This window comes from Indicator indicator, chromosome 3, assembly GCF_027791375.1.
Source record: "Indicator indicator isolate 239-I01 chromosome 3, UM_Iind_1.1, whole genome shotgun sequence".
NCBI classification, from domain to species: domain Eukaryota; kingdom Metazoa; phylum Chordata; class Aves; order Piciformes; family Indicatoridae; genus Indicator; species Indicator indicator.
Genome location: NC_072012.1, coordinates 1,087,096 through 1,105,526, shown reverse-complemented (window position 1 = coordinate 1,105,526; position 18,431 = coordinate 1,087,096). Strand labels below are relative to the sequence as shown.

The 18,431-nt window shown below is 44.0% G+C and overlaps 1 protein-coding gene across 1 annotated transcript in view; it reads left to right on the top strand.

Moving 5' to 3' along the window:
• The window catches only part of PTPRQ (protein tyrosine phosphatase receptor type Q), a 189,663-nt gene that overhangs the window by 122,130 nt on the left and 49,102 nt on the right, over nt 1-18,431 (top strand). The window contains exons 36-37 of the mRNA XM_054399713.1: nt 3,569-3,690; nt 16,425-16,611. Coding sequence (XP_054255688.1) covers nt 3,569-3,690; nt 16,425-16,611 — 309 coding nt within the window. The remainder of the gene's footprint in view (nt 1-3,568; nt 3,691-16,424; nt 16,612-18,431) is intronic.

The following is an 18,431-nucleotide window of genomic DNA, read 5'->3' as shown; positions in this document are numbered from 1 at the left end:
TATGTAACCATCTTTGTCTAATGCATTACTCAAGTGGAATTTTCTTGCAAAGATCCAAAGATGGATCAAGTACACTGCAGAAGGAAACTATCTATATAGATAATTTCAGTTTGCATAACCATCTTTGTCTAATGCATTACTCAAGTGGGGTTTTCTTGCCAAGATCCAAAGATGCATCAAATACACTGCATAAGGAAACTATCTATATAAATAACTTCAATTTGCATGACCATCTTAGTCTAATGCATAAACCCATAGTGAAAGAAAATATCGAGAGCCTAAATGTTCCATTAAAGCTATTTAAAAAAAAAGTAATGAAAAATTGTCTTTGGAAACTTGCTGGTTTGGAAACTAAAGCCTGGGAAGCTATGTCTATAATTTTATACTGTTTTCCAGGAAATTAATCTTAAAGTGGTTAAAGTAATACCACTGCCCTAGTTTTGTTTACACTAAAAGACACTGAGCAACAAGTCTGAAGTGCATTACCTGCAAAACACAACTAATTTGTGCTCATTTTGAGGGAACATGCTTTTCCTTCTCTTTTATCTGTTCTGGCTCCCCACTCGACAGCCAGCCTGCTCTGAGCAGTCTCATTTATCACCACCCATCCTGTGCTTTCAGAGTTCATTCAGTTTCACTCTTCATTCAGTTGTTCCATGCTATCCAGTAATTTTGAGGTCTGCTTCCAATGACTGAACTTGATCCTGCCTACAAAGTCTAGTATATTCCTGTTAATCCCAGCACAGCAAATCCACCTCCTGTTGTCCAACACCCTAAAAGCTTCATAGCATCTTATAAACTCCCAAACCTCTCCATTTTATTCTGCAACCATGGTGATTTTTTTAATATATTTTTTATTAATTTCTCCTTGTCACAGTTTGAAGGTGGAACTTTAGCCTAGTTCCTAACTGCAAAGATATCGAGTAAATAAATTACTGTTGGACACAGAACAATAACAACTGATAAATATATATAGAATCATGGAAAGGTCTGGGCTGGAAGGGACCTCCAAAGCTCATCCAGTCCAACCCTTCTGCAGTCACCAGGGACATCCCCAACTAGATCAGGCTGCCCAGGGCCTCATCCAGCCTCACCTTCCATATCTCCAGGGAAGGAGCCTCAACCACCTCCCTGGGAAACCTCTTCCAGTGTTCCACCACCCTCATAAAAAAGAACTTGTTCCTCACATCCAATCTCAATCTGCTCTGCTCTAGTTTGAAGCCATTGTCCCTCGTCCTGTCCCTGCAGCCCTTTGTAAACAGTCTCTCTGCAGCCTTCCTGTAGCCCCCCTCAGGTACTGGCAGGCTGCTATTAGGTCTCCCTGGAGCCTCCTCTTCTCCAGGCTGAACACCCTCAGCTCCCTCAGCCTGTCCTCATAGCAGAGCTGCTCCAACCCCCTGAGCATTTTCATGGCCCTCCTCAGGACCCTCTCCATCAGGTCCATGTCCTTCCTGTGTTGAGGGCTCCAGAGCTGCACACAGTGCTCCAGGTGAGGTCTCAGCAGAGCAGAGCAAAGTGGCAGAATCACCTCTTTGGCTCTGCTGGCAATGCTGCTTTGGATGCAGCCCAGGCTGTGATTTGCCTTCTGTGCTGCAAGCTCACCCTGGCTGCTCCTGTCCATACCATTCCATTCATTTGTTGGATAGCTTAGACTTGGTTGCACAGATAGTTCTTGCTCTTTTTTTCTCCTTCTGTCACTTTTACTTGCAGCTTCTCTCTTTCTCTTCCGTGGCCTTGCCAGGATAATCTCTGTTTTGACTGCTGTGGGAGGTACTGGGAAAGAGTGAAGGAGAGAGGGGAGGAGGTTGTGAATGATCCCCGTGGACCATCCAGGGGGCTGATTGTGTACAAGGGGATCCTTGTAGCTTTGTTTTTCTGGACTGTAAATATATTTTGTACATATTCATTACATTTTCTATTTCCAGATTTTGCTTACTTTCTAAATAGAGCTTCGTTCTGCTTCCAAGCCAACTGAGATGGTCTGATGATTTATTTTGGGGACAATGCCCCAATTTGTTGGGGGGTAATTTCAACACACCACAATCCTCACTAATCTTTCACCTGTAATTTCAATAGCTACATACCTCCTCCCATGTTATTTTTCTTTTTTCAAACATGTTTTATATGTAAAAAAATTAAGTAGCTTTTACATACATTCTAGATGTCCTCATTAAGAGCTTTCACCTAATGATTAATGGTGAAAAAATACTCATGCATTACTCATGTCTGAGAAAAGAGTCTGTAATTACCCTTAGAACAATAATAAATGATATGGCAAATGGGTGTTAATAAGAATATTAGTAACCCTTCATTAATGAGAATTGCCAAAACTTGTGAACTAGGATGGTTGTGGGGTTGGAATATAGATTTACAATGGCAATGGCAGTCCCTGGGCAACATACAAACAATTCAATGCAAAGTAGGAGGCAACAACTTGGTAAGAGAAGGTCCCTGAGAGCAGGCAGTGCTTGATTACAGCGGGGGGAGGCTCGATGAGAACCTTTAAACCCAAAGGGCAGTGAATTAATTACTCACAGCTGGTTTTACCCAGGTGGGGGATGCTGCTGCTGCTGTGTTAGCTTTGGGGTGCTCTCATAGGGTGCTGGCACAGCAGATTGCCTGCAAGGAGAGTTCCCTGCCTGGTCCCAGGCTGCTCTGGCTGCAGGGGACAGCAGGCAGTTAACGACGCTCTGCTTGACGGGAGCTGGCTTGGCTTCTGGGGAAACTGAGGCACAGCAAGGAGGCTGGTGGCAAGGGGAAGCAGGCTGGGCAGAGCTGGCTTCTAGGTTCCTGGCTTCTGCAGCTTCCTGGGTATGGCTCATGGCTATATCCCAGGCTCTGCACCAGGCACTCGAGGCAGGGCAGGGCAACTCGAGGCAGCTTCTATGAGACAGGTCCAAGTAGGCTTGAAGCAAGGTTTAAGCAAGGTGAAGCAAGGCTTGAAGCAAGGCTTGAAGCAAGGCTTGAAGCAAGGTTTGAGCAAGGTTTGAAGCAAGGTTTGAAGTAAGGCAAAGGCAACTATAAAGTCAACATCTATATAGATCTGGCCAGTGATAATTGGCCCAATGGGGCACTGAAGCTAAGATGTAGCTGCCCAAAGGCCTTCTGCCAGGCTATAGCCATAAAAGGCAGAAACAAAGACCTTGTATCTGGGGGAGCAGTGGTCAGCTACGTGCTCTGACCCCAGATAAGCATCTTGTTTACCAGACAGGCAGGGGTCCTGTCCCCTGTGTTCCTTTTCGCATGTTGCCCTGTTTTTCTGCTGGAAGGAGGGGAGAGAAAGGGACCTGTCTAGACATCTTAAGGCCTGTCTGGGTTTGTACTGAGTCATGCCATGGCTCTACCATGACAATACTCTAGACAAGTTGTAGTAATTGCAAGGAAAGCTGTGCTTCTGAATCACATTGTATGCTCTCTATATGAAAAAAAGAAAAAGTATTATACATATCCTAAGCAGTGTGTAATGGTAAATATGTGAAAAGATTTTCTTTTCAAATTAAAAAAAATAATCTCTGCTGGCCATGATTCACATATTTTATTTATTTTTTTTTTATTATTTTTCCTACAGCTCCAGAGGGTCCTCCAGAAAATGTGATTGTTTTAGCTACATCTCCTCACAGCATTAATATCAGCTGGAGTGAACCTGTCATCATCACTGGACCAACATGCTACCTCATAGACATTGCCTCAGTAAGGCAGCTCTGGTTGGTTGGTGGTGGGTTTACAGGTGGTTGGTGATAGAAATCCCACAGCAGATGCTCTTATAGAATTCACAGGACACATAGATATATTCAACATATTCATCAATGACCTGGATGAGGGCACAGAGAGCACTGTCAGCAAGTTTGCTGAGGACACCAAACTGGGAGGAGTGGCCGACACAGGAGGGTTGTGCTGCCATTCAGCCAGACTGAGACAGGCTGACAGCTGGGCAGGGAGAAATGGAATGGAATTGAACAGGGGCAAGGGGAGAGTCTTGCACCTGGGAAAGAACAACCCCAGAGAGCAGTAGAGGTTGGGGACTGAGCTGTTGGAGAGCAGTGAAGGAGACCCTGGGGGTCCTGGTGGATGGGAGGTTGACCATGAGCCAGCAATGTGCTCTGGTGGCCAAGAAGGCCAATGGCATCCTGGGGTGGGTTAGAAGGGCTGTGGTGAGTAAGTCAAGAGAGGTTCTCCTCCCTCTCTACTCTGCCCTGCTGAGGCCACCTCTGGAGTATTGTGTCCAGTTCTGGGGCCCTCATGTCAGGAAGGACCTCAGAGAACTGCTTGAAAGAGTCCAGCACAGAGCCACAAAGATGATGGAGGGAGTGGAACATCTTCCTTAGGAGGAGAGCCTGAGGGAGCTGAGGGCTCTGTAGCTTGGAGAGGAGGAGCCTGAGAGGTGACCTCATTGCTGGTGCTAAAGATGTGCAGGGGGAGTGCCCAGAGGCTGGAGCCAGGCTCTGCTGGGTGATGCCCAATGCCAGCACAAGGGGCAGTGGTGGAAGTTGAGCCATAGGAAGTTCCATGGAAACAGAAGGAAGAAATTTTTCCCTCTGAGGGTGACAGAACACTGGAACAGACTGCCCAGGGGGTTTGTGGAGTCTTTCTCCCTGTCTGGAGATATTCAAGAGCTGCCTGGATGTGTTCCTATGTGATCTGGTCCGGGTGATCCTGCTCTGGCAGGGGTGTCAGACTGGATGAGCTTTGGAGGTCCCTTCCATTCCCTAACATTCTGTGATTCTGTGATAAACCCAACTAAAAACCAGTAGGAGTGTGTCTATTTTCATTCACACCCCACATAAGAATTGATGGTACATTTATAAATTTCTAAACGGGAGAGAAATTAACTTGGCATTTAAAAAATCTATGCTAAGAAGAGGTCTTGAAGAAAAATAAAAGAGCCATCTATCGATGGATAAAAGTAAACAGTAGGGGAGCTCTGTGGAAGTGTACCTCTCAAACAATAGTGATGATGTTTATCAGTAAAAATAATAGTGATTTTATTATTATTATTATGACGAAGAAGAGGCAGAAGAAGAAAAAGAAGAAAAAGAGGAAGAAGAAGTAGAAGAAGAAGAAGAAAAAGAGGAAGAAGATGAAGAAGAAATTAATTAATTAATTAATTAATTAATTTTTACACATCAGAGTAGTTACCCAACAAAAGGCAGTGACTTGTACAAAGTTACAGAGCATCGGGTGGCAAAGGTGAACTGAGGTTTCTCACTTTCCCCTTGGGGCTCTGTCCATCAGATGAGCTGTGTTTTGGTAGCACTGCCACAGCACTTTTCCCCTTGATCTTTTCAAGTGAAAAAGGCTGGCATAAAATAAAAGCTTTAGTGACCTTTCTTTTTTTCATCCTCTGCTGCCCTTACAGTGTTCCTTAGAGCAGCCATTAGTCAACCTCATTTCCTGCCCTGTGGCAAGAGAGGAAACTCTCTAACTTCAAGCACATGAGGAGTTTTAAGTAGGATATAGGTTCCCTGTCTGTTACAAGGAAATGGCTACCAGTGGAAATGGGAAGCAGTTACCAGACCTTACCCAGAATAACTTGCTTCAGAAGTCCTGAATCCTGTTAGGTAATAATAATAATAATAATAATAATAATAATAATAACTACTACTTCAAACAATCCCAATGCTTTTAATAGAAAGTTCCTTCAATTTTCTGAGAAGAGACTATTATCTACATATTTTCAGTGTTTCTGAATCAGACCTAAGAGTTGCATATGTGCTAGAATATCAATGCTGTGATTTTTAGACTGTCAAAATGTTGAAGGAAATGAGTAAAAAAAAAAAAAAAAAAGCCAAACCTTTTTGAACTTCTCAGTAAAGTTACAAGAAGGTAAGGAATAGTCCTGCTATTTTCCCTCCCTCTAGCATCATTGTACAATTACAGGATCACAGGATGTTAGGGGTTGGAAGGGACCTCCGGACATTATCCAGTCCAGCCCTCCTGCCAGAGCAGGACCAGAGAATCCAGCACAGGTCACACAGGAACACATCCAGATGGGGCTGGAAAACCTCCAGAGAAGGAGACTCCACAACCTCTCTGGGCAGCCTGTTCCAGTGCTCTGGGACCCTTCCAGTGAAGAAGTTCCTCCTCATGTTGAGGTGGAACCTCCTGTGCTGCAGTTTCTATCCATTGCCCCGTGTCATATCCCAGGGTGCAACTGAGCAGAGCCTGTCCCCTCCCTCTTGACCCCCAGCCCTCAGATAGTGATAAACATTTCTGAAATCCCCTCTCAGTCTTCTCCTCTCCAGACTAAACAGCCCCAGGGCTCTCAGCCTCTCCTCCCCAGGCAGTGCTCCACTCCCTTCAGCACCCTCATAGCCCTCCCTTGGACTCTCTCCAGCAGATCCCTGTCCCTCCTGAACTGTTCAGTCCTGAACACACTTAGCACAGCAGTACCATGACAGGGGTGATACCAACAAGGAAGGAATGGTTCCTTGGTTTGGTCGCTAGAAACTACGTAACCATTTTTAGTTCCCCTTTACGAAAGTTACAGAAGACTTCTTCCTTGTGAAAAGTTACTTTTGACTTAAGAGTCAATAGCCCTACAGTGCATCAACAGAAAAAAAAGTTGCTTTCTTGCCATTGATAAAACTTCCAAGTTCCATATTCAAAGCTTGGTTTGTGTTTGTGTAACATTTAATCAATTCATATTTGAACAGAATCACAGAACTGTCAGGGTGGGAAGGGACCTCAAGGATCAGCCAGTTGCAACCCCCCTGCCATGGGCAGGGACACCTCACACTACAGCAGGTTGCTCACAGACACATCCAGCCTGGCTGCAAAAACCTCCAGGGATGAGGCTTCCAGCACCTCCCTGGGCAACCTGTGCCAGTGTCTCACCACCCTCATGGGGAAGAACTTCTTCCTAACATCCAATCTGAATCTCCCCATTTCTAGTTTTGCTCCATCCCCCCAAGTCCTATCATTCCCTGATGCTCTAAAAAGTCCCTCCCCAGCTTTCTTGGAGCCCCCTTCAGATCCTGGAAGGCCACAAGAAGGTCTCCTGGGAGCCTTCTCTTCTCCAGACTGCACAACCCCAACCTTCTCAGTCTGTCCTCATAGGAGAGGAGCTCCAGCCCTCTGCTTATCCTCGTGGCCCTTCTCTGGTCATGTTCCAACATCCTCTGTTAACTCCTAAATTACAATCAGGGTGTCATTTGATTCTACACTATGAATATGTTATAAATACCTTAACAGGTTATGTTATAGGAAAATGCTTCAAATAAAATGAAGTATGGAATGTTTCATGTGAACCTGCCAGAATTCAGAAGGGACTTCAAACCTTGCTTTGGAGAGCTTTGGCTTTGGTTGGTTTTATTTTTTTTTTCAGATGCATTTCAGCTATCTAGCTTTCTGCTTAAAGATTTCTTGTGATCAGATGTTGTCTGTCTGATGATGAGTAACTGCAGGTGTCAGTTCTGTAGGTCTTAGAAGACAGATCTATTCCTTCTTAGAGGCCAATAAAGCTGTCAGAGTCCTTTTCAGAGAAAATTTAACTGTATATTTTATTGCCCCAGTGGGGAATTTTTTTTATGAAGGCTCCAAATTCCACAACTGTCCTCTCTCTATATATAAAACTTCACTAATTTTAATTCTTAGCTGAGTACCTTTAAAAATTTATAAGCATACGCTCACATAACAGAACAACTTCAGATTTCTAGTCTGTGATTTCCTTACTCTTAAAAGGCAGCAATTAGCGTTCAGCAGCTAATTTATGAGGGCTCTGTTTAAATTGCTGGGTTGTTCCTTGCAGTTTTATAGATCAGAAGCACTCCCTCATTGTTATTCCTCTGAGTTATTTCATTTTGTTTTGCTGCCTACAATAATTAGAAGCAGTCCTGAACAAAATAATGCTAAAAATGAGTAAGGGAAGATGCAACTGAAACATTTAACTCCAAGGGGAATAGAAGTCCATTTAATGATGTAGTGCTGTGATTGTGGTTTAGCTCTTGTATAAATATTTATTTGCCACATTTTTTTTGCCAGATAGGGAAAAGAGTTTCAGTTCTTGGTGGCTGTTCCAGGGAATGAATGTCTGTTCAGTGCATCAGAAAATTTGGTTCAGGTTCATTCTCCATGGGGATGGATGCATATCTGTCAAATAAAAGGTATGCCTGAGCTCTTGTCATGTTTTAGTAGCTGCATTTAATATGGATTTCACCCAGTGGGAAAACTACTGTACAGTTACCTAATGCTGTCCTCAAAGGACACACTGAGGAAACAACAATGAAAACATCATTAACTGAGGTAGTGGGAACAGATATAAAACCAATTTGGAAGTTAGACTCAATCAAACACCAGGTAAGCTCCCAACTTTTCATTTTTTTTTTTTCTTTTAAGCTAGAATTACAAGTGATTAATTGGACCTAAAACCCAACACTGGAGGTTTTTCTACAGGACTACAGATTATTTGAGATGTAGGGATGACAGGGATCCCAAGACATCAAGCAGTCCATATCGAGCTCTGATACAAAAGCAAGTGGACTTAAAGTCTTTTCCCAAAATGATTCATGACCTTGTTCTTCAAAATGTGCTGAAAATTGCCCCAAACCCCTCGAAGCATTCCTCTAGTTTTTAATTAAACTTACAGTTACAGATGTAGTTACATACTGAAGTACATCACTGCAGCTTTGGTAATTGTTCATTCTAATGATTTTGAGTGCCAACATTTTTTTTTTCTATTTGTGTTTTCATGAGCACTGGAAATGATCAATTATCTTAAATTTAGTAACTTGCTCTTGCATCTTATGAAGTCCTTGCTATGTCTTCCACCATTCTCCCACTCTTTCCTAGGCTGAACCCAAATTATTTCTGCTTTCCAGCTGCTCTAGTAAGAGAGTTAGTCCCTCCCACTGTCTTGTAAGTAGTGCTTCTTTTAAACTATCCCAGGAGGAACTGCTCTGCAGACAGACTGAGAGAGTTGGGGTTGTTCAGTCTGGAGAGGAGAAGGCTCCCAGGAGACCTTCTTGTGGCCTTCCAGGATCTGAAGGGGGCTCCAAGAAAGCTGGGGAGGGACTTTTGAGGATGTCAGGGAGTGATAGGAATTGGGGGGATGGATCCAAGCTAAAGCAGGGGAGATTTAGATTAGACAATAGAAAGAAGTTCTTCCCCATAAGGGTGCAGAGACACTGGAAGATGTTGCCCAGGAAGATGGTGGAAGCCTCATCCCTGGAGGTTTTTAAGACCAGACATGATGCTGCTCTGGGCAACCTGACCTAGTGTTGGTAGCCAGAGACTCTTTGTGAACACTTCTACCTAAACGGTTCTCCTCTCCCTCTACTTTGCCCTGGTGAGGCCACATCTGGAGTATTGTGTCCAGTTCTGAGGACCTCAGGGAACTGCTTGAAAGAGTCCAGCACAGAGCCACAGAAATGATTCAGGGAGTGGAACATCTTCCTTAGGAGGAGAGCCTGAGGGAGCTGAGGGCTCTGTAGCTTGGAAAGAAGGAGCCTGAGAGGTGACCTCATTGCTGGTGCTAAAGATGTGCAGGGGGAGTGCCCAGAGGCTGGAGCCAGGCTCTGCTGGGTGATGCCCAATGCCAGCACAAGGGGCAGTGGTGGAAGTTGAGGCATAGGAAGTTCCATGGGAACAGGAGGAAGAAATTTTTCCCTGTGAGGGTGACAGAACACTGGAACAGACTGCCCAGGGGGTTGTGGAGTCTCTCTCTCTGGAGATATTCAAGACCTGCTGTGGTGGTTTGAAACTGTCTTTTTAATTTTTCCTTGCAAAGTTCAGAACAGAGAAAGTGAAAGAATGTAAATAAGTCACTATTGGGTGTAAGAAAGCAAAATAACGATTGTTTTAAACACTTCCATTGGATAGATAGAAATGTTTAAGAACTATTACCCAAAACAAAGTAGGCACTCTGCACATTCTGCGTTCGGCAGTGGGGGCATTTACTGGGCTGTCTGGTTGCTGTTTCTTCTTCTCTTCTGGCTGAAGATAACACACTGACCTTGGCAGCTAAGTTAACAACTTTCTGCTCTAACTAAACTCTCCTTCTCTGTCCAGGGGGATCTGGGGGGGAAGCTCCTGGGAGAGGGAGGCCCCTTTGGGAGGGTCCCCTTGGGGGGAAGCAAAGGGAGATCGATTGTGCTTTTCTGTTGATTGTATATATTTGTGAATGTTGTGAATTTTGTATATTTGTACATATTCATTGCATTTCATTGTAGATTTTAGACTCTGCTTGTAAATACAGCTTTTCATTTGCTTCCAGACTGAGCTAGCCTGGTTATTGTTGGGGGGGGGGGAATTTCAGCTCACACCGACACACTTTTTATTTTTGGCGCCCAACGTGGGGCTCGATTGCTTGTGTGATTTATTTCTGCTCAGTTTAGGAAGCAAAATGAAGCTGGTTTGGATTCTGAGTCATTCTATTTCATCTATTATCGGTGCAATTGTCTACAGATGGGCCATTTCTTGCATGATAGACAAGATTGTGAGATATGTGGCATATAAGTCATTTCTTTGGGTTAAGAACAAGTTACTGAATGTTGGTGAATTCTGTTGTGGTCTTATTGGGCTAAGAAGCTATGGTAACTCAACTATGGATCTGCTAGCAGACACATATGAGTTTGTTACTCCTCTTACAACTACAGAGGGTCTTTGGAACCAGTGGTACCCTAGATATCTTGTGCTAGCCTTAATTTTGTTGCTTCTTGGAATAATTATATGGCTACTGATAGCACTGTGTCAAGAAAGACATAAGGCTACTTGCTCTTCCAACTCTGCTGTGAATGTGAAAACCAAGCCAGTAAATTTGGTGGCCACTGTAACCAGAAAGCGTAAAGGAGATGCAGATGCTGCAGGAGATGGTGCAGATGGAGATGAGGGTCCTTCTACTCAGGGTCCCTCTGTTAAGAAAGATCCTTCTGATGAGGAAGAGAGGGTTAGCCTTAAAACTCTGGTAGACCTCTTGAGACCCCACATGGATGATGGAGATGTAGGTCAGGATGTAGACCCTGGTAGATTAGCAACTGCTGGCAGAGCCTCTGAACTCAAGGAAATTCAACGGAGGATTACAACAGGATTATGGGGACAGCAACCTCAGGATGATGATGAGGAGGAGGAGGAGGATGACATACAGTCAGCTAATGCACCCAGACAGGAAATTAGACATGTGAGGAAGGATTACATCTGAGGAGATAATGAGCCAGTCCTGTCTTGGCTAGCCAGGTGTTTTGATATGGGAGCCCCAGCATTGGTGGTAGGTGACAAGTCGGCCTCTCAGTTGGGGATGCTCTCAAAGGATACTGGCATAGACAGACACCTAGGCAAGTGCATTGGTAAAGTTTCTCTGTGGGCACACCTCCTACTGGCAGTCTCGCTGAGGTACCCCAGCAGAGATGATTTACCATGGAACCCTAAGCCTTGGACCACAATAGCTGAGGGAATCAAGCGTCTGAGAGAGTTTGCTGTGAGAGAAGTAATGTATGGAGATCATAAGACCCTGAATCCTGATGAAATTCGTGTTGGAACAGGCCTTGCCAAAAAGCTCATTAAGCTTGCTCCTCCTAATTATGCTACTATTCTGGCAAGCAGGATTGTGGCAAGAAATTATGGTGGAGTGCCTCCCACTGTTGGCCATTTCACTGACCAAATGAGGCAGTTGGAGGATAGTCTTGCACGTACTTCTTTGGTTTCAGCCATTGAAACTCTGTCTGGAAAGATTGAGAATTGCATGAAAGAGCTGAAGGAGGAACTTAAAACCTCCATATCCAACTTGATGAAGGGGGATGATTCTGATTCCTCTTCCTCCAAATGGATGCAAGTTTCAGCTGTTAGGAACAGACGTGCTCCAAGAAGGCCATTCCAGAATAGGTCAAACCAAAACAGACAGCAGAGGCAATCACGTGGCAGTATCTGGATAACTCTGCATGATCAGTTTGGTGAGAACATGAACAGATGGGATGGTCAACCAACTTCTGATCTTTTCAAGAGGTTACGGGAGCTGCAGAGGGGCAGAGCCTGAGGTAGCAATACCAGGAGGGTAGCTGTCACTTCCTCAGTTTCCCAGAACAACTCTGATAACTCCAACAGTGATCCTAATTCTGGTGCTGGACGTTGTGCCAGCTGTACATGTGGAGGTAATCCCCACCATTAGGGGTGCCCTGCCTTCCGCCAGGGGGAGGTAAGGGATAATGGAGATAACAGAATCTATTGGGATGTGTACATCCAGTGGCCTGGCACTTCAGCATTTCAGAAGTACAGGGCCTTGGTTGACACAGGAGCTCAGTGCACCATAATACCATCAAATTATCAAGGGGGAGAATCTATAACTATTCAGGGAGTCACTGGTGGATCTCAAGAGTTGTTTAAGATAGAGGTTGATATAAGTTTAACTGGGAAGCAGTGGAAGAAACATACTATTGTAACAGGTCCTAATGCACCTTGTATTTTGGGAATTGACTTTCTGAGAGAAGGGCGTTTTAAAGACCCTAAGGGTTACAAATGGGCTTTTGGAATAGCAACTGTAGAAATTGATGGAGGAAAATTGAAGTTGTCCATTAGACCTGAGCTTTCAGATGAATCTGCAGTTGTGGGACAACATGAGATAGAGGATGTAAAGCTGCCGGTTGCTTCTCAAACTGTGCATCACAGACAATACAGAACCAACCGTGACTCTTTGGTGCCCATTCAAAACTTGATTCGTCAGTTGGAGAGTCAGAAGGTCATCAGCAAAACTCATTCACCTTTCAACAGTCCAGTCTGGCCTGTGAGAAAGCAGAATGGAGAGTGGCGTCTGACAGTTGATTTCCGTGCCTTGAATGAAGTAACTCCACCCATGAGTGCAGCTGTACCAGACATGATGGAACTCCAATATGAGCTGGAATCCAAGCAGGCCAAATGGTATGCTACCATAGACATTGCTAATGCTTTCTTCTCTATTCCCATAGCAGAGGAATGCAGGCCTCAGTTTGCTTTCACGTGGAGAGGCATTCAGTACACATTCAATCGTTTGCCCCAGGGGTGGATTCACAGTTCAACCATCTGCCATGCAGTGATCCATGATGTTTTGGAGAAAGGTGGAGCTCCAGAACACATTCAGTTCATCGATGACATCATCGTCTGGGGTGAGACTGCTGAAGAAGTCTTCGAGAAAGGTAACAAAATCATTGACATTCTCTTGCAAGCTGGTTTCGCTATCAAGCGAGACAAGGTGAAAGGACCTGCCAGAGAAATCCAGTTTCTGGGAGTGCGGTGGCAAGATGGTCGCCGTCACATCCCAATGGATGTGATAAACAGAGTCTCCACCATGGCAAATCCCATCAACAAGAAAGAAACTCTGCGTTTCTTAGGCATAGTGGGATTTTGGAGACTGCACATTCCTGGATACAGTCAGATTGTGAAACCTCTATATGATGTGACTCGAAAGAGAAACAGTTTCCAATGGGGTCCTGAGCAACAAGCAGCCTTTGACCAGATCAAGCGAGAGGTAGTCCAAGCGATGGGTCTGGGACCTGTCCGAACCGGTCCAGACATTAAGAACATTCTGTACACGGCCGCGAGTGACAATGGTCCAACCTGGTGCTTATGGCAAAGAGCTCCAGGGGAGACACGAGGACGTCCTCTTGGTTTCTGGGGTGGTGGCTACAGAGGCTCAGAGGCAAACTACACTCCAACAGAGAAAGAGATTTTAGCTGCTTATGAAGGAGTGAAAGCTGCTTCTGAAGTGATTGGAACTGAGTCACAACTTCTTCTAGCTCCTAGATTGCCAGTTCTGAATTGGATGTTCAAAGGCAAAGGTTCTTCACCACATCATGCAACAGATGATACCTGGTCTAAGTAGATGGCTCTGATAACACAGCGAGCTCGAATGGGAAATCTCGAAAGGCCTGGTTTGGTGGAGGTGATCACAAACTGGCCAGAAGGCACAAGCTGTGCTAAACCTCCAGAGGAGAGAGTAGCTCGTGCTGAGGAAGCTCCTCCTTACAGTGATCTGTCTGATGATGAAAAGAGATATGCTTTGTTCACAGACGGTTCCTGTCGTCTTGTTGGGAACAAACGGAGATGGAAATCTGCAGTGTGGAGCCCAACGCGCAGAGTTGCAGAAGCGAGAGATGGAGAAGGAGAATCCAGTCAATTTGCAGAGGTAAAAGCTGTCCAGCTAGCTCTTAACATAGCTGAACGTGAGAGATGGCCAAAGCTCTATCTCTACACTGACTCGTGGATGGTAGCCAATGCCTTGTGGGGTTGGCTGAAAGACTGGAAGAAGAATGGCTGGCAGAGGAAAGGAAAGCCAATCTGGGCTGCAGATCTGTGGCAAGACATTGCTGCTCGCATTGAGAGAATCCCAGTGAAAGTGAGACACATCGATGCTCACATTCCTAAGAGCAAAGCTACAGAGGAACAACAACACAACCATCAGGCAGATCTAGCTGCAAGAGTTTCCCAGGTGGACACAAACTCTGATCCTGATCCTGATCTTGACTGGAAACACCGAGGTGAGCTGTACTTAGCTCGGTGGGCCCATGACTCGTCAGGACATCAAGGCAGAGATGCAACCTACCGATGGGCTCGTGACAGATCCATTGACATTTCCATGGATGCTATCACACAAGTCATCCATGACTGTGACATTTGTGCTGCTATTAAGCAGGCAAAGCGGATCAAGCCCTTGTGGTACGGTGACCGATGGTCCAAGTACAAGTATGGTGAAGCCTGGCAGATTGACTACATCACTCTACCTCGTTCTCCATCTGGTAAGCAGTATGTGCTGACTATGGTAGAGGCAAGCACTGGATGGCTGGAAACTTATCCAGTTCCTCATGCAACTGCACGTAACACCATTCTTGGCCTGGAGAGACAAATCCTGTGGAGACATGGAACTCCAGAGAGGATTGAGTCGGAAAACGGAACTCATTTCAAGAAAAATCTTGTAAAAAACTGGGCCAAAGAGCACGGCATCGAGTGGATATTCCACATTCCCTACTATGCACCAGCTGCAGGGAAGATCGAACGCTACAACGGTTTGCTGAAAACCACTCTCAAAGCCATGGGGGGTGGATCTTTGAAAAACTGGGAGAAACATTTAGCACAAGCAACCTGGTTGGTGAATAGTAGAGGTTCAGTGAATCGAGCTGGACCTGCCCAATCAGATTTGTTGCGAAAGGAAGAAGGTGATAGAGTTCCTGTTATCAGAGAAAAGAATCTGTTAGGCAAAACTGTTTGGGTATTTTCTCCTTCAGGAGAGGCCAAACCTGTCCGAGGGGTGGTTTCTGCTGAAGGTCCTGGTCACACCTATTGGGTGATGCAAGAAAATGGTGAAATTCAGTGTATTCCACAAAGAAATCTAACTTTGGCTGAGAGAGGTTAAATTCAGAGTGTTGCGCAGATACAGCATCGCGCCCAAGAGGAGAGTTCATGAGATCTACGGTGCACGAACCCTGAGAGCCCTGAGTCACCTGAGAGTCCCTGTTCCTTTCTTCGCTCCATCTGCGAGGAAACAAGCTGTTTGCTGTTTTTCCTGTGATTTGACTCTTTTGAATCATCTACATCTGAGATAGCCGGAATGGACTATGGTCTTTATTCACCTATTGTTGTAGATATTATTTTAGATTAGATAAATGATAGTAGCAGCCAATGGAATTGTTTAGAAGGGGTGGACTGTGATGGTTTGAAACTGTCTTTTTAATTTTTCCTTGCAAAGTTCAGAACAGAGAAAGTGAAAGAATGTAAATAAGTCACTATTGGGTGTAAGAAAGCAAAATAACGATTGTTCTAAACACTTCCATTGGATAGATAGAAATGTTTAAGAACTATTACCCAAAACAAAGTAGGCATTCTGCACATTCTGTGTTCGGCAGTGGGGGCAGTTGCTGGGCTGTCTGGTTGCTGTTTCTTCTTCTCTTCTGGCTGAAGATAACACACTGACCTTGGCAGCTAAGTTAACAACTTTCTGCTCTAACTAAACTCTGCTTCTCTGTCCAGGGGGGTCTGGGGGGGAAGCTCCTGGGAGAGAGAGGCCCCTTTGGGAGGGTCCCCTTGGGGGGAAGCAAAGGGAGATCGATTGTGCTTTTTCTGTTGATTGTATATATTTGTGAATGTTGTGAATTTTGTATATTTGTACATATTCATTGCATTTCATTGTAGATTTTAGACTCTGCTTGTAAATACAGCTTTTCATTTGCTTCCAGACTGAGCTAGCCTGGTTATTGTTGGTGAGGGGGGGAATTTCAGCTCACACCGACACACCTGCCTGGATGTATTCCTGTGTGATCTGGTCCGGGTGATCCTGCTCTGGCAAGGGGGTCAGACTGAATGAGCTTTGGAGGTCCCTTCCAGCCCCTAACATTGTGTGACTGTATGAAAAGAAGAAAGGTGAAAGTTAAATAAGTTGTTCAAATAATGATGTCCTGCTTTTGACTATTTCAAGTCTTGTAATGAGAGTGTTTTTGTGTTTGGTTTTTTTTTCTGTTATTATTTTACAGGTAGATAATGACAATTATAAAGCTCAATTTCTGAAGACAACTGATGAGGGTAAAGCCTTAGAAGTTTCTGATTTAAAAGCCTTTACAAGGTACTCTGTAGTGATCATTGCCTTTACGGGAGATGTTAACGCTGCACTCCTTGAGGGCAAGGCTAGTTCTCCAGTCATTGTCTCCACTTTTGAAGCAGGTTTGTATTTTTTTTAATATATATACATATATTTTATATCAACTAAACTTTTCAGCTTTTCTTTCACCTGACAAACCAGTGACAGTGTTGAACATTCAGTGCACTTCGAATGCAGGTTTCTTCCCACAACATTTTTTTTTTGTCTTTCATATTTGAAAAGGTGGCAATCAACAAAACAAGTGATGGTGATGACAAACACTGAGATTGGACTTTTGTAATGGAGAGACCTTAACTTGCTTAATGTACAACATGGGTGTATAGAACACAGTCATCTAGATTACTCCTATAGTCAGGGAAGACTATGGAATGAATTCCTAGTTTTTATTAGCATGTAGCATAAGGTAGCTGTCTTAGGAAGGGACCTTTACTGACTTGAGTGCACAATCTGTTTATTCTCAGTGGAAGGAGGTTGCCCAGGGAGGTGGTGGAAGCCTCATCCCCTGGAGGTTTTGAAGGCCAGGCTGGATGGGACTGTGAGCAACCTGCTGTAGTGTGAGGTGTTCCTGCCCATGGCAGGGGGGTTGGAACTGGATGATCCTTGAGGTCCCTTCCAACCCTGACAATTCTGTGATTCTGTGATTCTAGCTAAGGCCCATAGGGATCTGCACTTGAGTCAGCTGTTCCACAGATTCAAAGCTATCTGGAGAAGGAAGTAGATACTGAGGGGACCAAGACTGCTAATCATAGAATCATAGGATCAGTCAGGGTTGGAAGGGACCACAAGGATCAGCCAGTTCCAACCCCCCTGCCATGGCCAGGGACACCTCACACTACAGCAGGCTGGCCAGAGCCTCATCCAGCCTGGCCTTAAACACCTCCAGGGATGCTATCAAGTTACTCAGAAAAACAAACCTGAGATGAGAAATTTCATAAGGACCTCATGACACTGAGAGGCTATGTTACAGAAAAGGAGATGGAATTTGCTTAGGACAATACAAACAGATGTACATGGGGAAGATATAATCCTAGCTTTACATACATGGTTCCTGGCTAGGCTCTGTTTTCTTTGCTGGGTTTGGAATTGTTCACAAAGGATACTTAAAGAAATGAGCAAACAAGTGGGAAAAAAAAAGAAATATTTTATGAAAAGATGTGGAAGTTTTGTTTCATTCCAGCCAGTTATCAACTGTGTCTGACATACAATTGTCTACTCTCAAGTGAGGTTAGCTGCAGGGCAGATTATTTAGGTACATATATTCAGGTTCATTTCAGATTTAGACATGTTGCACTGGGATTGTATTTATCATTTCCCTTCCCTTTGATGTATGAAAAAATAATGTCCCTAATGATATGAATGATATGATATGTTATGATATGATATATGATATGTCATGATATGATATATGATATATGATATATGATATATGATATATGATATATGATATTATATGATATTATATGATATGTGATGTATGAGATATGAGATATTATATGATATGTGATGTATGAGATATGAGATATATATGATATGAGATATGATATATGAGATGAGATGAGATGAGATATGATATGTGATATGATATATGATATGACTTTGTGTGTATATATATATATATATATATATAAATCTAATACCTTTAATACATTAAATTATCAGGGATTTCCTGACCTGTTTCTATCCCTAGAAACTGATATGGTCTTTTGCTGTGGAAAAATGAATTAAGATTAAATTAGGTGGTGCAGATCTGCTCCTTGAGCTATCTGGTTTTTTTTTTTCTTGGTAGCCCTTTCTCTTATGATAAAATGTGATACTTTAGGGGACACAGCAGCCTTAGAGAGCAACAGTTATTTTCTTCATCTCATGTTATCTTGTATAGTGT